Below are 25793 nucleotides of genomic sequence, written 5' to 3'. Positions count from 1 at the left end.
TCCATTTTAGAATAAGGCTGTAACGTATCAAAATGTGGAAAAGTCGAGGGGTCTGAATACTTTCCGATTGCACTGTATATTCTGGCCCTTTTCTAAAACATTTTTAGATTAGGGGTATTCTTCCCATGGAAAAACCTAACAAGCAAAAATGTGTTGAAATAGCTCAGTCTGTATTGACCTAGTGGTCTTCCACATTGACTCCTGGCCTCTGACCCCAATGGCAGCTCCAGCAGGAGAGGAGGGAGGCTGAACTCAGGACGAAGCGCGAAGAGGAGGAGCAGCGCAAGAGGAGAGAGGAGAAAAGGAGGCAGCAGGAGGAGCAGAAGAGGAGGGAGGAGGAGGAGATCTTCAGACGCAAACAGGTGAGTACAATGATAGAGCTGATGAAATAGGAAGATTTTTTACCTGTACTGTTTCAGAGGGTATTGAGTACTTTGACATGTTTTGTTATTTTAATTGTTTTTCTTTATAGTGTGTGTTCAGTTATTTGCACTGTTGGCTAGTTCGATAACTGTCTGTGTGTGTGTGTGTGGGGGGGGGGGGTATAATGCATGTCTATGTATCTTTGGATTTCCATCTTATCTTGTACATAAAGTACCCTCACGCTGTGTGTGTGTGTTTCTCCCCTCCAGTGTCGCCAGCAGCAGGATCTGATCATGAAGCTCCTCCAGCAGGCACCTCAGCAGGGCTCAGGGTCCGGGGTGGGGTCTGGCTGGGGCACTGGGGGCCTCAACAAGCCAGGGGCCAAGGGCCTCAGTCTGCTGGACATGCAGGAAGCCGAGAGGCTTCTCAAACAGCAGCAGAGAGCCCAGCAGCAACAGAGGGAACGCGTGAGTAGTTACTAAAACACACACACACACACACACACACAGATAAGACCGCAAAGTTGTATAATAGCATATACACACGTGTACAGTGTTCTTCAGAATTTCTGGGATTCACTCGGCTTGAGAAGGACTACTCGAATAGGAAGCGATAGACTGTGCAAGCACAAACATGTCATCCAAAGAATGGGAAGAATGAGACCGAGTGCTGACACTCCCACATACAGCACTCACAATGAGAGGCTGTGGAAATGCTTGTCGGCACGGTACAATGCATTAGTATGACATTGGATGCTTTCTGTTGGTTCCCTGTCCACTCTGGTCTAATATTGTTGTTCTCTCTCTCTCTCTCTCTCTCTCTCTCTCTCTCTCTCTCTCTCTCTCTCTCTCTCTCTCTCTCTCTCTCTCTCTCTCTCTCTCTCTCTCTCTCTCTCTCTCTCTCTCTCTCTCTCTCTCTCTCTCTCTCTCTCTCTCTCTCTCTCTCTCTCTCTCTCTCTCTCTCTCTCTCTCTCCTCAGCATCAAGGCATGTCCATGGGTCAGTGGGGGGACGGAGGTGCCGTCCCAGGGGGCCTGTGGGGAGGCGGAGGGGGGATGGAGGGTAAGGCTGGGTGCGGCGGGGCCATGGGTCTGTGGGAGGAGGCGGTGAAGAACCAGTCCAGAGGTGGCAGCATGCAGGGTCTGAAGAACAGCCGCAGCAGCCCCTCACTCAGGTAGATGTGAACAACACCTCTCAGTAGAGCTCTCGCTATACATGCACCCGAAAGCCTTGATCTCACTCTCCCTCTTTCTCTCTCCCTGTCTGTCCTATTTGCTCCCTTGTCGTCCCCCCCCCCCCGAACTTTCTCCAACTCAATCTATATTCAAACGCTCACTGAGTTTTTGTGTGCGCTTTAACGTCTCTCCTTGAGTGCCGTGTGTATTTAAATACCCCCTCTCTCTGTCCCTGTGAGCAGTAAATGGTTTATGTGACTGTCGGTATGTATTTAACCCATACCCCCCCCCCCACCCTCTCCCTCCCTGTAGTGAGCAGTATATGTTAAGTCGTAGGAAGCAGCGTACGGAGGAGGAGGACAAGCTGCTGAAGCTGCTGCAGGGCATCAAGACGCCTCAGGACGGGTTCACCACCTGGTGTGAACAGATGCTGCATGCCCTCAACACCCAAGCCAACAACACCTCCTCCCCACTGGACGGTAAGAACGGTGACCTCCTTCTGTTACTCCCCCCACTACCACCAAAACCTCCTAACCCTCAACACCACCTACACTGGACGTTAAGAGACAGTTACCTCCCTCCGTCACTCCCTTCACCTCCTAACACCAAAGCCTACAACTCCTCCCAACTGGACGGGAAAACACACCTTCTGTAACTCCTTAGCTCGTCCTATGCTTTCACAACTCCTCCTCCCAACTGGACGGGAAAACACACCTTCTGTAACTCCTTAGCTCGTCCTATGCTTTCACAACTTCTCCTCTCCTCTGGACTTGACCTCTTCCACCGTTCCACTCCTTTCCCCCCGAGGCCGTCACCTCCTAACCCGAACTGTCGTCCTCTTCGCTGGATGGAAACACTCGCAACCCTGCTGTCTATGCTTCCACCACTCCTCTCCCTCACTCTCTAAATCCCCCGAACTCTTATCTACATGACTTTTGCCTTTTGTCCATCATACATTTTGGGAACACTTTACTTGACACCCAGTGTCATAACATGTTATGACAGTCATAACCATGTCAAAACAGCTGTCATAACCTGTTATAACACTGCCATGGCACATATATTTAGACCTGTAGTTATTTTATGGCTGGTTATGACACCGACTTAAGTGTCAATACCTACCAAACCTACCACACAAGATAAAACATTCCATCACACCATAGCCTACGTGTCAACAGTATGTTTGTTTATAGATAAAGAATAAATACAAATTCACCATATTAAATGATCATTCTAATTGCGCACACGTTGATGTCAGACATGCACCCACCCCAGTGCTCTGTTGCTGATGACTGGGATGAATGCAGTAGCGAGTTTCAGGAGCAGGACAAGACTCTTTGACTGATTTAAGGGCCTGTCCGTGATAGGCCTATCTGAGTTATATGGTTATGATGGTCATAATGCTTCTTGACGGTGTCGTAAAGGTGTGTTTTCTACAAGTCATTTAAAATATGATGGAGAAAAAAAACATGACTAAATAATTCATTACAACAACAAAGGATTTAAGAAGTTAACTTTCAAACGGAAGGAAACTTCTTGGCAGGGGGAATACGAATTAGAATGAATGTGGGTTTTGACACTATGATGGTGTCATAACCAGCCATAAAATAACGCAATATGTCACAACAGGTACAAATATATGGGTCATGAGTGTTGTGACCATATTATGACAGGTTATGACAAGTTATGTCATATTGTGACATGGTTTTGACCGTGTCGTGAAGTCTTACCTACTTTTCTTTCTCTGTCTCTTATATCTGTTCTAATCTGTATCAATTGTGTGTGTGTGTGTGTGTGTGTGTGTGTGTGTGTGTGTGTGTGTGTGTGTGTGTGTGTGTGTGTGTGTGTGTGTGTGTGTGTGTGTGTGTGTGTGTGTGTGTGTGTGTGTATAGTGTCCACAATCGTGGCGTACCTGAAGGAGGTAGAGTCTCCCTACGAGGTGTTGGACTTTATCTGCTCCTACCTGGGAGACACCATGGAAGCCAAAGAGTTCGCCAAGCAGTTCCTGGAGCGCCGTGCCAAACAGAAACAGAACCAGAAGAGGCAGCAGGAGCAGGTGTGTGTTTTGTATGTCTGTCTGCCTCCGATGGAGTGTTATGATGATGGAAGTGTGTCCGTGGTTCAAGTATGTTAGTGTGTGTGATGACTAGAGGTCGACTGATTATGATTTTTCAACGCCGATACCGATTTATTGGAGGACCAAAGAAAGCCGATAACGATTAATCGGCCGATTTAAAAAAATAAAATAATAATAAAATAAAAATAAAATAATAATAATAAAAAATAAATAAATAAAAATTCTTTTTTTATATATATATATATATATATATATATATATATATATATAGTCTTCAATATTCCCAGTTAAGAAGTTTTAGGTTGTAGTTGTTATAGGAATTATAGGACTATTTCTCTCTATACCATTTGTATTTCATATACCTTTGACTATTGGATGTTTTTATAGGCACTATAGTATTGCCAGCCTAATCTCGGGCGTTGATAGGCTTGAAGTCATAAACAGTGCTGTGGTACAAGCATTGCTAAGAGCTGCTGGCAAACGCAGTAATGTGCTGTTTGAATGAATGCTTACGAGCCTGCTGCTTCCTACCATCGCTCAGTCAGACTGCTCTATCAAATATCAAATCATAGACTTAATTATAATAACACACAGAAATACGAACCTTTGGTCCTTAATATGGCCAAACCCGGAAACCATCATTTTGAAAACAAAACGTTTATTCTTTCAGTGAAATACGGAACCGTTCCGTATTTTATCGAACGGGTGGCAACTCTAAGTCTAAATATTGCTGTTACATTGCACAACTTTCAATGTTATGTCATAATTATGTCAAATTCTGGCAAATTAATTACGGTCTTTGTTAGGAAGAAATGATCTTCACACAGTTCGCAACGAGCCAGGAGGACCAAACTGCTGCATATACCCTGACTCTGCTTGCAATGAACGCAAGAGAAGTGACACAATTTCCCTAGTTAATATTGCCTGCTAACATGCCTTTCTTTTAACTAAATATGCAGGTTTAGAAAAATATATATATATATACTTCTGTGTATTGATTTTAAGAAGGGCATTGATGTTTATGGTTAGGTATATTTGTGCAACGATTGTGCTTTTTTCGCGAATGTACTTTTGTAAAATCATCACCCGTTTGGTGAGGTTGAAGAAGGCTGTGATTCGATGATAAATTAACAGGCACGGCTTTGATTATATGCAACGCAGGACAAGCTAGTTAACTACACATGGTTGATGATATTACTAGGTTAACTAGTGATTATGTGAAGATTGATTGTTTTTTATAAGATAAGTTTAATGCTAGCTAGCAACTTACCTTGGCTCCTTGCAGCCACATGGTCCTTTTGATGCTTCACAGATAACAGGCGTAACAGGTGGTCAGCCTGCCACCCAGCCTCCTCGTGGATTGCAATGTAACCGTCCATAATCGCCATCCAAAAAGGCTCACTACCAATTGTAATGAAAACTTGAAATCGGCCTCGCTGATTTAATTGGTCGACCTCTAGTGATGACGTCTGTATGTGCCCTGTCTCAGTGCATAGCATATTGTATTCATTTTGATCTCCTACCGTCCTGTCTACACTTAGCTATCAAAGGAAGTAGCAGGGCTGACCATGAACAACTTCCCTCTGCAGGTAAGACCTTTCTCTCTGCTACGACTGGGCACAGTGGATACAAATCTAAAACATGTCCTTGATTCCTCACGTCCTCTCACCTCTTTCTCAAAACGTATTGGAGAAGAGGAGAGAGGATGTAAGGAATCAAGGAAAGACTCCCAGTGTGTCTTTCCTCTCTCTACCTCATTGGCTTCCTCTTCTCCAGGACTCCATGCGGGGCATGAACCCCAGCGCCCTGCAGTCTATGTTCCAGGCGGCCCACATGGCTAAGGGAGGGATGTACGACGCCCAGGGGGGCATGAAGAAGAAGAAACAGCCCGTGATGCTGCAGTCTGACCCCAGCATCCTAGGTAAGACATATCCTCCAACTCATTCACACTTACGACTTATTGCACACTTGTTACAAACGTATCACTTCACAATGTATCACCGGAGTATGATCTGTGACCACCCAGCTCTGGAGAACTCTGCAAACCTGCCTGGTGGACGTTCTCTTCGGCTGCTCATAGATCTTGGTCATAACTGATTGAGTTGCTCGACGCCTTCTCTAAATTGCTCTCCTCCCGCATCCACCTGTGCCTCCTCCTTTTCTCTTTCTCTCCCCCCATTTCTTTCTTTCGTTCTCCCCCTCCTCTCCAGGCTACTCGTTCCACAACGCGGGCGAGCGTCTGAACCTAAATGAGATGGAGATGGTGGAGGATTACTGATCCAGATCTGATCAGCAGCGGCAATAGCTACTACCTGAGGCCTTCTGTCTACTAATCAGACAAACCTGATGACGAATGTGCACTGCTAGGGGATGGGGGGGGGGGGGGGGGGGTGCTCGTATGGGGACAGGAAGGAGAGGATTGTTTCACTGCCCCCCCCCCCCCCAAAAAAGAGTAGGGCTCCTCTCCTTAAATCGTTCACTTGAGTGGGTGGATGGGTGGATGAGGTGAAAGGGGGTGTGATGAGTATCCCTTGGCACTTGTGAGACTAAGCACCTTAAACTGAACTAATGCACTTTATTATTAAGTTTGAATATTTTTTTTTATGAATACAGAATCGGGGTGTGTGTGTGTGTGTGTGTGTATTGAATCTACACGCAATGCCGTATGTATACACGTGAAAAATCTGAACTGGAAGGGTGAGGTGTATGGTTGGTGGGATAGGCTCACTGGGAGGGGGAACTCAAAGTTAGAGGGGACCTTTATTTTGAAACCTTATCAGAAAAACCAATCCTTTCTTTAAAGACAAACACTGTTGTTTTTTTTTTTTTTAAGACAATACATTTATATAAAAAGTAAAGCTATTACAAAAAAAATGGATACAAAGAAAACTTGAAGATTTGCACTTGTGTTAAAAAAAAGAAAGATAAAAAAACAAAAACAAATGAGGTTAGGTATAGAGATTAATATTTTGTGTGTGTGTGTGTGAGGGCCGCTGTGTATCAGAAACACACTAGTCTGCACAATGTATATATTTTTTCCATTGCTTACCAAGATGTATGTCATTTGGTTCAAATTAGATACATTTTTTAATTTTTCTTTCATGAGTAGAACGTCTGTCCTCTTGTACAGAGGGACTTTCTTTGTATACTTGTGTGTGAGACCGAGAGAGAGAGGGCAATCCCACAACACATCCGTTCTCTCACCAGCTCGTCATCCCCAGATAGACGTCGTAGAAATACATACATTTGGGGAGGAGGATTATGGCTTTATGTTGTTGACCACCACTTGTTAATTAAAAAAAAAATCTGGGTGATTTTGGAGTATGGGCTATACCCCTCCCCTGCTGTCTTCTCTCAGCCACGGTCTCTGAGCCTCTGTGAGGTTTCAAACAGACAGTGGTAAGGATCTTTAGTGTGTGTGTACGCCTGTTTCTTTACTAATCATAGGAAAGAAGTGATCCCTACAGGTACTCATCTCTGTGTGTGTGTATATGCATGCACATTTTTGCCTTAGAACTCTGAAAGGGTGAATGGGAGGGAATGTTCAGTGGCCATTGAGACATTAACTACTTTGAGTGTACTGTTATGTTAAAGGAGAATTTAACTATTTTTAGGGACCTAATCTTTATTTTTGATGTAAATGGGATGTTATAGAAAGGGTCCAGATGACATTTTTATTTTTTGCAATTTCATTTGGTTTTGAGAAACTTACCCAGAAGCGATCGACTTCCTGAGCCTCATTCTGAAGTTCCAGGGCATCCAAGAACATGAGAGCTTTGCTGTTTGTAAAAGGGTGTTTTTGGAGCCCTTTTCATGGTTTTTCGGTGCCCCGGAACTCCAGGCTCGAGAAGTCAATCCCTGCCGGGGTACATTTTTCAAAACCAAGTGAAATTGCAAAAAGAAGGGTCTGTCAACCTTGTATAACATGCCATTTACATGCAAAATAAAGATGAGGTTCTTAATGAAATTCTCTTAAGCGCTCTGCACAGTCAATGTGCATGTCAGTCATGTATCCTAATATTTCTAGTATAGCCTGGGGATGATGATGATGATTCTTCTTTGGAAGGTTAGTCCGGTTTAGCTTTCCTGGGACGTGATCACGTTGCCTTGTCGGTTTTCTTTAACTTGCGTGTGAAAGGTGTTGAGTTTCAGATTCTGCTCAAAACAATTGGCATCAAACTGTCTGTATACAGGACGGTGCACAACATGTTAGCATATTCGTGTTACTTATTGTTGTTGCTATTGATAATGATGCTGGTGACGTTTCTTTTTTTGAATGAATATAAATGAACATTTATATATGAATATATATATATATAATATACAAAGAAAAAAAAGATTTGGACTAAGATTATGATGAGCACTTGGGGCTGCTTTTTTCCTCTTTGTTTTTGTTTCATTACCGCCATGTGAAGTGCGTTTTATTTCTTTCTTAAGAAAACATTGAATGTATTCCCCTCCCCCCAAAAAAGACAAAACGTGATGATACCGGATATAATTTCAACAACAAAAAAACTCAGATTGAAGAGGTCTTTCCCCTTTTCTTTTTTACTCAGAGGAAGAACTCGGGATGGCTACAGTTAATCCCACTGCCTCTGCAATCCTGTTCTTACAAAAACAATATTACTATGAGAAATAAAATAGACTATTTTCTATTCCTTACTGGATTTTTGGTTGTTTACAAAACGGATTTCTGTGGGTGCATTTTTTTTTTGTGTAGGAGTGGGGTTTTGCGAGTGTGCTTCTGCAATATGGACATTCATTGGCGTACATTGTTTTTGGCGGGAGGAGGAGTGACATCACAATGTGACGGACAAGATCCTTGCCCTTTGACCCTTTAGTGGGCATGGCTCTTTGGAACTGACTGATCCTCAATGAGCGCAGGAGAAAGAAATCAACAACAAAGTTAGTCTGTTTTTTTTTTTGTTTTGGGGGGAGTTCATTATTAGTGTGTCTTCTGGTTCCATTTAGTTACTTTTTTGTTGTTGAACTGCCTATCTTAACTAGACAAGGACTGAAAGGAGTATAAAGCTTAATCAAAAAGCAGAGCACAGCGGAGGTGTTTTTGGTACTTCGACCATGCATAAAGGAAACAACAATATCATCGCTTTAATAGGAGAAAAAATGCCCTGGAGGGAAATTGTGGAGTTTCAATTTTTTTTATCCACCAACCTAAAAGAGACAGATGGACAAACCTTTGAGGGGTGGATGAGAATAAAGGAAATTTGAAGATTTTGTAAAACTGTACATACATGATGTTGACCTCAAATCTACCATTGCATTTGATTGGACTGTCGGCAGCATTTCTTACTTTTTGTCATTCTACTTTTTTTAAGGGGGCTCAGGGTGTGCAGTGGGAGTGTATTAACCCTGCAATGAGGGGAAATGAAAGGGTACCAGTACTGATCCCTGGGGGGCACCCCTCAACACGCACACCCTGCCCTGACACTCACTATGCACTTTCAAACTGTGAGGTTCCATTACATTTGGGGCGGGAGCACAGAAATATTATAGTACAAAGGGAGGGTTGGAAAATGTAACTTTTTTTTAGTTAATACCGTCTCACTGAAAACAAGAGATTCAAACCGAAACGAAAGACTTAGGAACACACCTTCCTCCTCCTGTACATAACCATATTTTTGTATTACCTTTTTTAGAAAATCACTTGGACAAAACTACAAGGCTTGATATAAAAACAAACAGATGAAAGAAATACATTACAGATTTACAGAGTGAATGTTCCTCAAGGAAACTTTTTGTTCCTCATGTCGCTTTTTTTTTTTTTTAAATACTGAGGTAAATTAACTACCTGGAAGTTCCCTTGACTTTGCCAGTGGCCCTGTCTATCATCAGGGATGGCGAAAAAAAGGACTTAACATGGATGGAGCTGCGGACTGCAAGTACTCCCGAGACTGATTGGTGAACGTCTGTCATCAAAATGGACTCCGCTGCAGAGCCCAGCCCAGGGTGTTTGAACAACAGTCACCAACCAATGGAGAAGGCAGGGGAGAAACGACACATACGGATGGATGTACCGGGAGACCTTCTGCCCAGATGCCCCCCCGCCTTCTGCCACCTAGCCACTGCCTGGAGATCAACTACAAGGTGACTGCAAGAAGAGAACCATCAAATAGGTAAGGGTCTATTTATATTTATACAACGGGTGGGTCTAATACTGAATGCTGATTTGGTTGAAACCGCATTCCAGCCGGTGTCTATTCCACAAGTTACCACCTGCTAAATCTATGACGTTAAAATGCCTATTTACTCTATTCCATCTGACTGCGCAATCCACTGTCTCATCAGCCCAGCCGGGCAATTTATAAACTTGATCTCCACTATAAAAATCATCTAGACATTATCTCCCATTTCTTTTAGACTAGCATTTGGTTTTCAACAGCAGAGATTTGTATAAACATTGCTGTCTGTCTCTCTGACATTTGCAACATTGTTTCAATATTCAAATTCTATCTCCAGCTGTCCCATAGTAATGAATGTGCCGGGATGAGACGGACAGCTTTTCTCAGCCAGTCAATCATGAATCAGCTGGCATAATTTGGATATATACAAAGACATGTCAAAGGAAAAACAGGTAAAACGAAACGAAATGCAGCTAGTTTGCAGTCTTTCCAGCTTCAGTTTGAAGTGATTGTGTTAGCTGTGTTGTTGACTCTGAACTAAAGTGTCCTGACGAGAGAGCACATTTTCTATTCCATTCCTAATCTCACTAGAAAACAGCTACTTTGCTGTTATTCTGGCTGCACTGTTTGACGTGCCTGAAATATTTGCTGTAGTTGGCTGGCTAGCTAGCAAGCAAGGGATAAGAACATTGCCAGCCAGTATGTCAATTGAACATTTAGAACAAACGACTGGGTCGCGTCCATAGATATAGATAAAAAAGACTTAACGACTGGGTCACGTCTCTGGCAATTGAATTGATAGAACGAACGACCAGCCAGCTTGGGTAGCAAACTTAGATCTGTGTCGGGACTGTATCTCGTGGAAGGATGAACTAGTATGAATACATTTATCAAAATAACGTTTTTCATAAACATACAGTACCAGTCAGAAGTTTGGACACCTACTCCTTTGACTATTTTCTACATTGTAGAATAGTGAAGACAACAAAACTATGAAATAACACGTATGGAAACATGTAGTAACCAAAAAAGTGTTAAACAAATCAAAATATATTTGAGATTCTTCAAAGTAGCCACCCTTTGCCTTGACAGCTTTGCACACTCTTGGCATTCTCTCAACCAGCTTCATGAGGTAGTCACCTGGAATGCATTTCAATTAACAGGTGTGCCTTGTTTAAAAGTACATTTGTGGAATTTCTTTCCTTAATGCATTTGAGCCAATCAGTTGTGTTGGTATACAGAAGATAGCCCTATTTGGTAAAAGACCAAGTCCATATTATGGCAAGAACAGCTCAAATAAGCAAAGAGAAACGACAGTCCATCATTACTTTAAGACATGAAGGTCAGTCAATCCGGAAAATGTAAAGAACTTTGAAAGTTTCTTCAAGCGCAGTTGCAAAAACCATCAAGTGCTATGATGAAACTGGCTCTCATGTGGACTGCCACAGGAAAGGAAGACCCAGAGTTACCTCTCCTGCAGAAGATAAGTTCATTAGAGTTAACAGCCTCAGAAATTGGCAATTAACTGCACCTCAGATTGCAGTACAAATAAATTCTTCACAGAGTTCAAGTAACAGACACATCTCAACATCAACTGTTCAGAGGAGACTAAGTGAATCAGGCCTTCATGGTCAAATTGCTGCAAAGAAACCACTACTAAAGGACACCAATAATAAGAAGAGACTTGCTTGGGCCAAGAAACACGAGCAATGGACATTAGACCAGTGGAAATCTGTCCTATGGTCTGATGAGTCCAAATTTGAGATTTTTGGTTCCAACCGCCGTGTCTTTGCGAGACGCAGAGTAGGTGAATGGATGATCTCCGCATGTGTGGTTCCCACCGTGAAGCGTGGTGGTGTGATGGTGCTTTGCTGGTGACAATGCACACTTAACCAGCATGGCTACCGCAGCGATTATGCCATCCCATCTGGTTTGTGCTTAGTGGGACTATCATTTGTTTTTCAACAGAACAATGACCCAAAACATACCTTCAGATTGTGTAAGGACTATTTGACCAAGAAGGAGAGTGATGGTGCTGCATCAGATGACCTGGCCTCCACGATCACCTGACCTAACCCAATTGAGATGGTTTGGGATGAGTTGGACCGCAGAGTGAAGGAAAAGCAGCTAACAAGTGCTCAGAATATGTGGGAACTCCTTCAAGACTGTTGGAAAATCATTCCAGGTAACTACCTCATGGAGCTGGTTGAGAGAATGCCAAGTGTGCAAAGCTGTCAGGGCAAAGGGTGGCTCCTTTTGAAGAACACTTTTTTTGGTTATTACATGATTTCAAATGTGTATTTCATAGTTTGTCTACTATTATTCTACAATGTAGAAAATAGTAAAAATAAAGAATTAGCAGGTGTCCAAACTTTTGATTGGTACTGTATGTCAATCAGTATTTGAATATGTTGGTAACCCGTTGTATAAAAGTGCCCTCAAAGCCGGTGTTTGGAGAATGTAGTAGCAGTTTGCCGGCCCTCAACGCACACCCGTGCCAATATATCCTCCAAACATCGGCTTCTCGGGCATTATCACTTAACTATTTAACGTTTATACTTTTTCTTCCTTAGTGAATCTATGGACTGTGTAATGTTGGTAGCTATGTTGTCCTTATCACAGTTCGGTTTTCAGTATTGTCTAATGGAGATCTTCTTTCTCTCTTTCCACAGGATTCTCACTTCCTAGCTGCCCTCTGTTGGAAAGGAGATGGAGCGTACTGTACCTTCAAACCTTTCTTTTCCTCTTCTCTCTGCCCCCTGGTGGGAGAAGTGCCAAGCAGAAACCACAGCAGCCGAAGAAGCAGAGGAACTTGATCAGTGGACTACACACAAACTTAGAGCTTTACTCATGTGTACAGTACATGCAGCTGGATTCTGGTAAAAGAATTGCAAGCACACATTCTCAAAAAGACTTGCTCTTTTCTAGAACCACATTCACACACATAACTAATAGAGCCTGTCATTACACCAGCGCTTCCCAAACTCGGTCCTGGGGACCCCAAGGGGTGCACTACACAGCTGATTCAACTAATCATCAAGCGCTGGTTATTTGAATCAGTTGTGTAGTGCTAGGGCATAAACAAAAACGTGCACCCCTTGGGGTCCCCGGGACCGAGTTTGGGAAACGCTGCATTACACATTCATGCAAGCATGCACACACACACACACACACACAAGCGGAAAGGCTCAATACTACACACTTGAGTTCAAACTGCTATGTAAATAACGTGAAAGAATTTTGTTTTCGTCTAATTGTTTTTCTTTTCTCTCTGTTCAACATGCCTTAATTGTACAGATCTGCCTCGTATGGCAAACTCTAAATATTCAATAAACAGTAAGAGAACATAAGGACTATAGCATTTGAAGGGGAGGTCAATGTTCTACTTGACAGGACTGTCTTATTGGCTAACAATACTGTTGTATGTTACGTTATTTCTGTCCAGCATATATCGCACGTTAGCATGAAAGTAGAACTGTAGAAAACCCCTTACGACGACGATGATGGTGGTTTGCCTTTTTTCAAAGCAAGAGTGTCTCTTTTCAGATATCCAGATTTAAATGCCTATACATGTAGTTGGTGCAGGGTGAGGAATGAGAAGTCTGGGGTATAGTGTGGAGCTGAGCTGACTTGGAAGGGTATGTTAAAGGCCCAGTGCACACAACAACAAAAAAAGTATTTCCACACTGAGGTTTGAATAATACTGTGAAAATGTTAATGCCCTTTTAGTTTAAGAGCTATTTGGAAAAAAAATGCTTATTTTGGTGGGATGGAGTTTTGGCCTGCATGGTGACATAGACCAATAAGAAAAAGCGTTCCAAACCTCTGTCAATAACAGCAAGTTTAGTTTTTCCCTCCCCGCTCAGACCACTCCCAGACCTTCCAAGCAAAATTATTGCTTGATAAATTGGTCTTTGCTAAGAAGCTGTTTTTGTGTCTTTTTGACCATTTTAAATAAATCACAGTAAGGTAATTCAACTGTTTCCCAGAAATTATTTGATATTGAGATAAAAATGTCTGCATTGGACTTTTTAAAACTGTCCTCTCTCTCACACACAGCCCCACTACATATTACTATTTACCCCATCACTAGTAATGTTTTGACGGAAAGGATTTTGACACAATGATTCACATGAGACTTGATTTGAAAGATGTTTTATCTTGGTGCTTACCACACCTTAAAATGGAGGATATATTTATTCTTGGGGTTCTCGGAGTAGCCTAAATTGTCCCTAAACATTTGACTACTGACCATTTGTAATGACTTGTCCCTGTTTATTCGAAGCGTCTACAGTAGCTAATGTTATTGAATGGCTGTATACGACTCAAGGTTTACTCAACAGATTGAGTGGCTATGACACTTGTTGCTATATGTATGCCATTATACAGTTGATAATGGATTTGTCTCTCTTCTACTGAAGGTGCTTTGGAACAGTTCTGCAACCTGTTAGTTTGTTTTTCTATGGAGAAACCCAATACTTCCCCTGTCAGTTGGGTTGAATGGATTCATTATTTAAGTGTTTTCCTATTTAGAACCAGTTCTGGTTGGTCCAACAAACAAGTATTAACTTCTGTTGTAGGATATGACTGTGGTTCAGGTTTTTCCATATGTTAGCGTTTGGCTTTCTCCCCAGCTAGCACATTTGGTTCCTTGGAAGTTGTGGGAACGTAGTGTTTTTTGTTTCACATTGGTTGTGGGAAGAAGCCATACCTTTCCTAACTGGTAAAACCATTTTTTTAAATTTTTTTTAAAGTTCTGAGAACAGCGGTGAAAACTTTGCCTGTTCTGGGAATGTTTATTTTTAGGTTGCAGGGAGGTTCTTACAACGTTTTACTCTGGTTCCTTTGAAGTTTCCCTGTGAGGTTTTATTAACACAGAATGGAAATCCTAGGTAATTGAGGTTTTTTGAGTAACTTCCTTAACTTTCACTGAATGTTTCAATAAGAAACTAAATGTTTCAAGAATACCGCTAGCTTATTTGGGGTTAACGTTTTAAACTCCAAGCACAGATCAGACACATGGAAATTCATGCAAACATAATTTTTTTTGTGACATGGCATGTGAGATTCGAACCTATAATCTTCTGGAATTAGTCTACTGCGCCATCAGGATGGAGCTAGTGTGCCATATTTTTTTATGCATACAAATCTGTTCCTTTTAGTCTATTCAAACAGACCTCATTTTTATAAGGAAACAAGCACTCCTCAAGCTCAGGTGTGGCCAATTAGTGGCACCCGAACACACTTAACAAGAGTGTTTTGGTGATGCTGAGAACAGAATGTATGTTTTGAAATAACGTTCTCTGAACATTAAAGTTTTTATACAAAGTTTTAAACATTCTCGAAACAATGAGAACATGACTTTAAATAGAACCACGAGGAAACGTTATGCTGAAGTACTGAAATTCCCACAGAAGAACGTTGTTTAACGTTCTCTGAACTATGTGAACATTCCCAATGTCAAACCATTTGGAGAATGTTCCCTAAAACATTACCAAAACGGAACTTAAATGTAACCATGTTTGAACTTTTAGGAAACATTCTGTTAAAAGTAATGAAATACCAAGATTTTTGTTTTTGTCAAGTTACTTAAAAGTGCTGAGAATGTTCCAAAGCCAAGCAACTATCCTGCACCATTCCCACAAAGGTCATATGCAAAATCAACACGGCCAGACTCTCACCAAACTAATAAACATATGGTTCTCAGAAAGTTATGTTTTAGCTGTGTTGGTTTTGAATACACTCTCTATTCAGTCAGTTTGGATCAGTTGATGTATTGGTTAGTGCAGATTGGGGAATATCTAAAATGTCACTGAAGTACTTTGTGAATACTGAGAGAGCAGGGTATTATTATTTGAATTCCATCGGTCAGATAAGGATGCCAGTGGCATGCTGGTTTGCAGTGAGCTGTGTTTTAAATGTAGACATCAATTATTCTCTGAATTATTCTAGTCTGTTGTTGAATGACTGGTGGTTATCATATGTTAGTCTGTCAAGTCTCCAGCTGTTGACATTTCAGATTTTCTGTTAATCCTTGAAGTTCAAAAGTTATTGATGTTTTGGCGTTGTGATGCCCCTAGGGGAGATTGCCATACCTTTTGATATGATTAATTGACCAATTTATCAAATGATATTTTCCCTTTTTTCACCCAGTCAGCTCAATTCCATCACTTAAACTTTTTGAATGAGTTTAGTAACACAAATGCATTCAGAAAAAGAACAACCTAAAGAATTGTAAATAGTTTGGTTTTTGTTTGTTTGAAGAGAACCAAAAGTGATTAAATAAAATGCATTTAATGATGGGTATGACTATGAATTATTTGTTTTTCCCTATTCTTACCATCAATTGTGTCATTCCTTTTACTCAGACAAACGTATGAAATGGAACATAAGCAATATTTGTAAGCATCAATATGATGGTCGGACTATTTTTAGCCACAATTAGGCAACACACCATGAAAAGGCAGTGACTCACAATGGTCACTCAGAGAATGAGTGGCCAAAAGGCAGTTTTAGCATGGGCAGCGCCATTGAGGGGTTCCACCATTTTAATGTAGTCAACTGGGTGGAACTTCCAACTTTACTGGCTGATCCCTCTTGATGAAACTGTTGTAGTCATGTCCAACCGGGTCATCAGGAGGGATCAGCAAATTGTGAAGAAAATTCACTACTTCAAAATGGAGATTGCCTCAATGCACTCAGATGCCATAATGGGAACGTTTTCTCTATCGTTCTCTATGTGGTCACCACAAAACCGCTCAAACTTACCCCTAAGCATGCACCTTATGTGGAACACAAGAAACAAATTTGCCTCAAGGGGAGAATCTCAATTAGTTTTGCTCGCCGCCTCTCCACTTTGAAAAAGGTCAAAAGTAATGGAGGAGTGGAGGCGAGTAGAGGAAACAAGCTGAATCTCAAATCACCCCCTTCTCCTTGGATCTAGATTGATCCAAGGTCACTTAGGGTCTTAACTTACTGTTGAGTTAGAATAGTAGAATACACAAGGTGTAAGTTTTGAAATATGGTTGTGCATCAGCAGTTCTCTTGTTCTGTCAGTTACTGACTGTCACTCAATTAGCCATGTCAGCAAAAAAATAAAAAATAATGGTAAGTTAGTCTAGCCAGTTATGTAAACTTATAGTAATCATGGTCGAATACCGACCGGACATGCATTGCCCGGGGGTCATGACCTCCAGCAGGCCCCCGTTGATTTTGTTAGGTCACCCAGATATAATTACATGGCATAAGCCATGGCAGAATTGCTGGAAATTAGCTTTAAAACTGCAAAAATGTATCTCTGCCAATGGTAAAATATGTAGAATTGCATAACATTTGTTATAAAATTGCAACAACACAAAATCTCCAAGGAAAAATGTAGACCTATAGAAAACTTGCTTTAAAAGCTGCAATATTTTATCTACACCCCATGGAAAAGAAATTGTAGAATTGCAGGAAATTAACTTTAAAACGTACATTTCTCTCCACCATCAAGAGGGTAAACAATGTTGCCCGCTTGGCCCCCCCCCCAACCAAATCTTGCTTAGGGCCTCCAAAAGGATAGAGTCAGCCCTGGATGTAGCAGTTAATTAGAGCCTCTGATAGCCATTTCAAACCAAGCAGGCTCCAGAGTGAAGTGCTATCCTCAACACTCACTAAGATATGTTTGGAGTTTGCCTAATTATAGGAAATGTGTGTTTGTTTGTGTTGGATTTCATTGCTTGACTCAAAACATGAAATACCTCCCAAATGATACGTTTAACTGTTAAAGAATATTTCTAGTAAATTGTTCATTTGAATTTCATGTGCATTTTATTATTAAAATATGGAACATGAATCGCATCATTCAAGTCTCTAGTGTGTCCCCAAGTCGATGGGTTTATTGATCCCCTTGCCACTCGATGGAAGTCATCCTCGGAGTTTCGTCGGCAACACGTGACAACGGAGGGCCCTCCGTACGAGTAGGTAGGGGCAAGGGGCTGGTTTGTGATTCACAGAAATGCGCTTATATGAAATGAGACTACCCTTCTCCACTCGCGCTACAAGGGTATAATCCCAAATGAAATGTGTAAAGTGATCCAATTTTTTTTTTGCTGGATGTGCAAGACATTTTATGGATAAAAGGATAAGTAGTGTATCGTTTTAAAATGGGTGCATGTTTTTCATCCTTTGAGCAAACAGCTGATTCAAAGGGGGTGTGGCATATTCTGAAAGAATGCCGCGCGCTAGCTGCTGAAAGGGTACTTATGGGAAGATCTCAAATGGCATACTCCTTGCATCCTTGTCTCCTTCTCAAAACCCATTGGAGGAGAAAGTAATTGGGGCGGGACCTCTGGCTTTCTCATCCAATGGGTTTTGGATGACACTTCTCCGTCCGTCTACTAACAAATGACCACTCTCCTCGACCACTTATCAGTTTTCGGTTCGCGGAGAGGAGGACAGGAGTCGAGGACAGACTTTGCCAATGGAGACTCTCCCAAGGAGCTATGACCTCTGCCATATTGGATATTCATTCATTTTGGAAGTTTGAACCATACAAATCTTTAGAAATCTCATGAACCACGTCCGATTCACTCGAAACTCAGAACCCCTGTCTCTGAGTTTGTGAAGAGCTAAGAATTTAATCAAAAGATGACAGAGAAAGTGTCAATTTTGTAAAAACAAAACTACAAGTCCACACCAAACCCAGCTTAACCCAAACTACTCAACTTCTCTTTGATCCATCCAACAACTTAGTACTGGTTGAGTCCCATAGGGCGACGCACAATTGGCCCAGAGTCGTCCAGGTTAAGGGAGGGTTTGGCCGGGGTAGGCCATCATTGTAAATAAGAATTTGTTCTTAACTGACTTGCCTCGTTAAATAAAGGTTAAAGAAAAATACAAGAAAAATTGAGGGGCTTAAGGACACTACAAGGAAGGTCTACTACGAAGCACGTGTCGGTATCTCCCAAAACAGAATGCAATTAAAATTCAAGAAATATTGTGGCCAGGAGCTTTCGTGGCTGCTTGCAGCTATATTGTTGTTTAACTCCTGGGTGAGTCTGAATATGTTCAGTTAGGTGTCTTTTCTGATAGAAGCATTCTCCACAGTCCCCACAGCTACACTGATTTCACTCCTGTGTGAGTCAATAAATGCTTCTTTAGGGCCCCATTCTGACTGAATCTCTTCCCACAGTCTCCACAGTGAAATGGCTTCACTCCGGTATGAGTCAGTGTGTGCGTCTTTAGGGCCGACTTCTGCCTGAAGCTTTTCCCGCAGTCTCCACAGCTAAATGGTTTCTCACCTGTGTGAGTCAGTATATGCTTACCTAGGTCTCCCTTCAGATAGAAGCCTTTCCCGCAGTCGCCACATATAAATGATTTCTCACCTGTGTGAGTCAGTTTATGCATTTTTAGGGACCCCTTCAGAATGAAGCTCTTCCCACAGTCTCCACAGCTAAATGATTTCACTCCCGTGTGAGTCAGTTTATGTGTATTTAAGGTCCCCTTCTGCCTGAAGCTTTTCCCACAGTCTCCACAGCTAAACGGTTTCTCTCCTGTGTGAGTCAGTGTATGGTTCCCTAGGTGTTCCTTCTGACTGAAGCTTTTCCCACAGTCGCCACATATAAATGGTTTCTCTCCTGTGTGAGTCTGAACGTGTCGGTTTAGAGTAATCTTGTGATAAAACCTTTTCCCACAGTCGCCACAGATAAATGGTTTCTCTCCTGTGTGAGTCTGAACGTGTCGGTTTAGAGTGATCTTGTGATAAAACCTTTTCCCACAGTCACCACAGCTAAACGATTTCTCCCCAGTGTGAGTCCGTATATGCGCAGTTAGTTCCTGGCTCTGATAGAAGCTTTTCCCGCAGTCACCACAACTAAATGGTTTCTTTCCAGTGTGAGCCAGTTTGTGCACAGTTAGGTTCCCCTTGACAGTGAAGCTTTTCCCGCAGTCACCACAGCTAAACGGTTTCTCTCCTGTGTGAATGCGTATGTGGTTCCCAAGGTGTTCCTTTTGACTGAAGCTTTTCCCACAGTCACCACAGCTAAACAGTTTCTCTCCAGTGTGAGCCAGTTTGTGCACAATTAGATCCAATGGTGGGCTGCTGTTAAGTCCTACTTGGTCGCTGCTTGTAGCAGAGCTGTGACTGGAGGCATTGTTTTGACTATCTGGAGGGTCAAAGGGAATGTCGAGACCCTTTAGGTGGGTCACAGTCCCAAAAGGTTTGAGATCCACTGGTTTGGAGTCACTCTCTCTGTTCGCCATAGTCTGTTCAGTCATGGACTGAAGTGGGTCCTCCTGATCGCATTCATTTTTCACACAGGTAGGAGGGAATTTGAACTCTGTGATATCAGCCTCCAACCCTTGAAGCCGCTCTTCCTCTTGACTGATCCGGAACTCCTCCTGTTCCTCTTTGATCTGTGTGGGCTCTGGGTCCTCTTGCCCCAGACCTGAGCTCCACTCCTGCTCACAGTGCTGCTGCTCAGGGGGAACATCCTCTTCAGAGACAGCAAGAGAGAACTGCAGGGAGTCTGGAGGGAAGGAGAGGAGGAGTGGAGGTTACATTTATAGTCTTTAGATGTGCCTGAGTGCACAATGCCATTTCAAAATGCTTGTTGTGATACAGACACTTATTTAATCACATATATCAATTGTTTATAAGTTCAATTCATTGTGTAGGCTATGCATTCACAGTGAAAATTAGCTTTTGACTAAACCCGGCACATTTACATGGATGTTATAATATTGATGTTGATTAATGTGTATTGTCCCCTATAAATAAATACATAAATCAGACCAGAGAATCTTGTTTCTCATGGTCTGAGAGTCTTTAGGTGCCTTTTGGCAAACTCCAAGCAGGCTGTCATGTGCCTTTTACTGAGGAGTGGCTTCGTCTGGCCACTCAACCATAAAGGCATGATTGGTGGAGTGCTGCAGAGATGGTTGTCCTTCTGGAAGGTTCTCCCATCACCACAGAGGATCTCTGGAGCTCTGTCAGAGTGACCATCGGGTTCTTGGTCACCTCCCTGACCAAGGCCCTTCTCCCCCGATTGCTCAGTTTGGCCGAGCAGCCAGTTCTAGGAAGAGTCTTGGTGGTTCCAAACTTCTTCCATTTAAGAATGATGGAGGCCAATGTGATCTTGGGGACCTTCAATGCTGCAGACATTTTTTGGTACCCTTCCCCAGATTTGTGCCTCGACACAATCCTGTCTCGGAGCTCTATGGACAATTCCTTGGTTTTTGCTCTGACATATACTGTCAACTGTGGGACCTTATATAGACAGGTGTGTGCCTCAACAAATAATTTCCAATCAATTAAATGACCACAGTTGTAGAAACAACTCAAGGGTGATCAATGGAAACACGATGCACCTGAGCTCAATTTCGAGTCTCAAAGCAAAGGGCCTGAATATTTACGGAAATAAGGTATCTTAAAAAAAAAAAATTGAGGTAGTGTGTGTAGATTGAGGGAAAACATTTATTTAATCCATTTTAGAATAAAGCTGTAACGTAACAAAATGTGGAAAAGGGAAAGGGGTCTGAATACTTTCCGAATGGACCCCCGGGCCTGGGTCCTGCGGATGAAGCCCGAGCTGGAATGTGAAGCTAACTGAAGCTAGTTAGCTTTAGAAAACCCTGAGTAGATCTAGCTTGCTTCGTATGATAACCCTCAGGGATATCTAGTAGGGCTGTTGCGATGACCTTATTACCACCACACCAGCAGTCAGGATCCTAGTAAAATGCCCACATGACCATTGAGTGACAATCTCCTTTTATACACTCTGGCAGCCTGGTCTCATAGACTAGACATAACATAGTAAATGTAAATCCAGGAACTAAAATTAGTATGATATGTTTTGTTTGATATGGTTACATAAGACAGATGGTTACGCGAACTTCTAGCAAGCAAATGGTTGCGAGTTCAAATCTCATCACGGAGAACTTTAGCATTTTACCTAATAAGCAACTTTTCAACTACTTACTACTTTTTAGGTACTTTGCATGTTACCTAACCCTTTTAGCTAACCTTAACCCTTTAACCTCACTCCTGACCCTAACCCCTAGCCTAGCTAGCGTTAGCCAGCTAGCTAACATTATTAGCCACCTTTTATTTCAAATTCATAACATTTTGTACATTTTGCAAATTCGTTACATAGCATACGAATTGTAATTTGTAACATATACTAAATGGAGTGTCTCGGATTTACATACAGAATAATACAAAATGCTCTGAGACCAGGTTGCAGCAACTCTGGACATGTGTTGGTAGTACCCAACTTGCTAACAACCATAAGGTCACTAATAGCCTATTACTCAGGGCTCTATTGTCCCTCTAACTGCTCTGACATCAATGCAGGGGCGCAACTTCCACTGGGAATATGACATTCTAAAATTGCATTTTTGTCCCCCCCAGTTTTATAATCGCACTCTGATTAAAAATAAATTTAAAAAAAAAACACAGCAACCGGTGTGCTTTAGGACCATGTGGATGCCTCTGTTTTCCAGTTTTAGTCAGCTGGATTTAGGACCGCATGGGACACCACAGAGCATGCGGACAGGCTGTGTGAAGGCAAAGCTTCTGAAAGGCTGGCGTATAGGACCAGAGATGATCAGGGGCAGCTGCTGTCTGTGCTGCGCTTTTTTCCCTGAGTTGTAAAAGCAAACAGAGCAGAAACTGGCTACTCTTTAGTTGACTGATCTAGCTGACAAGGTAACTGCTGCTTGACAGAAAAAAAAATCGTATTTATTCCCAGTGCTGATTCCCAGTAGTGTAACTGACATGTTATGTTAGCCAGTGTTTCATCCCCTCTCGACTGAAGTGAATGAACTAACGTTACTAGCTGCCAGTTCGGCTCTAGCTATCGGTCAGGTAGCAGTATCTAACAGCTGTTGTGAGTATTGAAATGTTTTGTAGCCTTTGTTTTGTCCTGTTTCAACAGAAGTACATTTTATGATGTACCATTAGCTAGAGCTAGCCAGAAGTTTGCTAACGTTAGCTAGCTAGCTTACCAACTTTAGCTATTATTTTTGCCTCAAATCACTAGACCTGAATCAAACGATTTAACCAGCGGTCAAACGATTGAAGACCGATTGAAGACCGTTTCTTCACCGTAATGTGAGTTTTTATTAGTCAGTATAGCAATGTAACATTATTGATCTGTTAAGTTTCCCTAGCTAATTGTCTACTTTCACACCGACACATTATAAACGGCTCTACAGGCTTCACTGTCATGGTGCACAGTCAGTACACAACACTATGCTCATCATGTCTTAGCAGGATCAGATGGTGACAGGTGTCCCAGCAGGGTCAGACAGCCAGGGAAGACCAGTCTACGAGCTCAGGTGAATTCTGCATTATAACAACCAGTAAATGGATACAATGTCCCATCTTGAGTTGATGGGTAGGCGACAGTCTGGGATCTGGGAGTGATGGTCATTTCAATTATTGAACCGTTATATTGTTCAAGAATAGAATCAATGTATAAATGTACACCAAGGTAATTCTTTGTCATGCCTCATCGGAGAAGGAGCAGATGGTGACAGGGGTCTCATCAGGGTCAGGCAGCCAGGGAAGACCAGTCTGTGACGGCGCAGAGGTGAACTCTTGCAGATACAACACCTTATTCTCTCAGTGCAGCAAACCAATTGTGCAAGTTCTCCCAACAGCCCCAAAACATCACTGCTCTAGAGGAGATCTGCATGGAGGAATGGGCCAAAATACCAGCAGCAGTGTGTGAAAACCTTGTGAAGACTTACAGAAAACGTTTGACCTCTGTCATTGCCAACAAAGGGTATATAACAAAGTATTGAGATGAACTTTTGTTATTGACCAAATACTTATTTTCCACCATAATTTGCAAATAAATGCATTAAAAATCCTACAATGTGATTTTCTGGAATTTTTTTCCCTCATTTTGTCTGTCATAGTTGAAGTGTACCTATGACGAAAATTACAGGCCTCTCTCATCTTTTTAAGTGGGAGAACTTGCACAATTGGTGGCTGACTAAATACTTTTTTTGCCCCACTGTATCTCTAAAGTTGATTTCCAAACTGTATCAAGGGTTGATAATGGCTTTCGCTGATGACACTGAAACATGTAAAACAAGAAATGTGAGGAAGACCTGGGAAACACTATCGATGATGAATGGATACAGATATGTTAGAATGCCCAGTCATGTTCATATAAATCTCAAACATAAATGACTGCAGACCATCCATAGAACGTACTATATGCCAGTGAAACTGAATATTATGCACTCAGAAATGTTATTCTTCTGCTGGAGATGTAAAACACAAAAAGGGACATATTTGTATATGTTATGGTGTTGGATGGCTTAATTCTGGCATTTTTTATTTTATTTTTTTAATCTCAGTATGTCTACAGATTCTCCCTGTTTTTGTCTGCTTGGAAACGTTGACACTGCAGACTTATCAGAAGAAACTGTGTAACCTAGCATTTATAGCGGATAAGAAATGGAATGTTGGTTTTCGTCCCACAATGTCACAATGGATGGCAGAAGTGCCAAGTTATGCATCACCAGATTAAGGGTATACTGTGCAACTTTCACAAGGTCTGGATGCCTTATATGGAATACTGTATGACAAAAGGAGTCTGTATTGAAAACATGCCCATCACAGGGGAGATACCTATTGAAGCAATCCCTAGCTGCAGTGCTGCTCAGTTCTGGCCCTGGGTGTCTGCCGTACTGTTGATTGTCACTTTGCCTAACACACCTGAAACCAATAATGAATGTTTTACTAAGATCCTAAAGCTGAGTGGGGTGTGTTGGGTTGTAAAAAGAGCTCTACAGTAATATTAGGCCTATGATGTGAATTATATGGAGGATGTGCTGTTTCCGTGTGCTAATGTGTAGGAGGTGAATGTGTGTTTTTATTAAACTTTTGATTTCAAAACCTTTCCCTTGAGACCAAAAAAGAAAGTTGTGTTGGGGAGAGTGGAGTTATTGACTAGACTGCAGGGGCTTTGGCTGGCTGGCTGGGCGGTCTGGCTGAAATTTGATATAGAGGATGTCATAATAAATACAATCAAAAGTTAAGTCTTTGTACTTTATTTATAAGTACAAAAATGAACAAATTATAAGTTCATTTGTTAGGCTATTGGTTAAAGGTGCACACAATATTGATTATTTAATTATCATTGATCTAGTTCTGTCTTATCAATCACTTAAACATATTTAATAACGGTCTCTTACATAGCTTGATGACTGTCGGCATTTTTGCTTACTTTTTGTTGTTCTACATAGAGACAGCTAGAAAGGCCATGGGTCATATTAGATTGTGTAGAAATTTAGGAAATGAGCTTTAGATACCCCAAAAAGTGGGATGACCCTCAGACCCCCCGCCAAGTTATGTCCCCACCACTTCTAAAACCAAAAGGTGCCCCCTGCATGCTGCATCAATGCAAATGCAATAGAGAATCACATCAAACACTTGTCCTCAAAACAGTATCGTGATTTTAAAACTCACCTCACTGTGATTATTCAAATTGAAGAAAGAAGTTTAACAACAGGTTGAAACGAAGTGGAAAACATGGTCGTTGTGGATGTTGTTTGATAGCCTAACACGAAATGCATAGCGCGTCCAATGTAAGCATCATATTGAAGGGTTTTCATGATCTATCTTGCCCTTAACCCGCGGTTATCGACAGTGCCACAAAAGCATGTTCCAGTGGCAGAGTCGATATCCGTGCTTATAAACCAGGATCGCTACAATAATACAAATTATTGTTTACAAAACAAACAAAAAACATACGAACCTATTCTACATAGTTTTATCTCTGGTGTGAACCGCAGCAGTCTCCGTAGCCGATCATTCTCCTCCTGGTACTCCGCTACCGCTTTCTCAACTGCTTCGAAAATCTCCACAGCAGCAGACTCCGTTAAACGCTCATTTAAAAATAAACGCAACAACTGTAGTTTAGACATTTTTCAGTTGATCAGGTTGGGTAGCCTATTCCGTATGTAAATGACCTTTGTTTCAGTCAGTGTGTCTTTCTTTTGTCCACACAAGGAATGCAAAATCGTACAAAATAAAAGTCACC

At 41.8% G+C, this 25793-nt stretch overlaps 2 protein-coding genes across 7 annotated transcripts in view; one reads left to right on the top strand and one right to left on the bottom strand.

Moving 5' to 3' along the window:
* The window catches only part of LOC139534455 (GRB10-interacting GYF protein 1-like), a 41071-nt gene extending 25016 nt beyond the window's left edge, over nt 1–16055 (top strand). For 5 of the 6 annotated variants that reach the window (XM_071333619.1, XM_071333622.1, XM_071333621.1 and 2 more), the window contains exons 18-26: nt 225–362; nt 633–830; nt 1342–1535; nt 1849–2015; nt 3429–3592; nt 5155–5202; nt 5390–5534; nt 5824–9747; nt 12426–16055. In XM_071333619.1, the coding sequence (XP_071189720.1) occupies nt 225–362; nt 633–830; nt 1342–1535; nt 1849–2015; nt 3429–3592; nt 5155–5202; nt 5390–5534; nt 5824–5891 (1122 nt within the window). In that variant the 3' untranslated portion in view covers nt 5892–9747; nt 12426–16055. Of the gene's footprint in view, nt 1–224; nt 363–632; nt 831–1341; nt 1536–1848; nt 2016–3428; nt 3593–5154; nt 5203–5389; nt 5535–5823; nt 9748–10090; nt 10206–12425 lie in introns of all 6 variants that reach the window. The other variant, XM_071333618.1, reaches the window with a different exon arrangement.
* A 1477-nt stretch (nt 16056–17532) lies between these two features.
* LOC139534457 (gastrula zinc finger protein XlCGF57.1-like) lies at nt 17533–25787 on the bottom strand. The gene is made up of 2 exons (XM_071333625.1): nt 25509–25787; nt 17533–20261 (listed from the first exon to the last, which is right to left on the bottom strand). The coding sequence occupies exons 1-2, from the start codon at nt 25675–25677 to the stop codon at nt 18850–18852; spliced, it is 1581 nt and encodes a 526-aa protein (XP_071189726.1). The 5' UTR covers nt 25678–25787; the 3' UTR covers nt 17533–18849.
* Nucleotides 25788–25793: the final 6 nt, after the last annotated feature.

Source organism: Salvelinus alpinus, chromosome 11, assembly GCF_045679555.1.
Source record: "Salvelinus alpinus chromosome 11, SLU_Salpinus.1, whole genome shotgun sequence".
NCBI classification, from domain to species: Eukaryota; Metazoa; Chordata; class Actinopteri; order Salmoniformes; family Salmonidae; genus Salvelinus; species Salvelinus alpinus.
The sequence above is the reverse complement of the archived record's forward strand: the minus strand, read 5'-3'. Positions and strand labels throughout refer to the sequence as shown.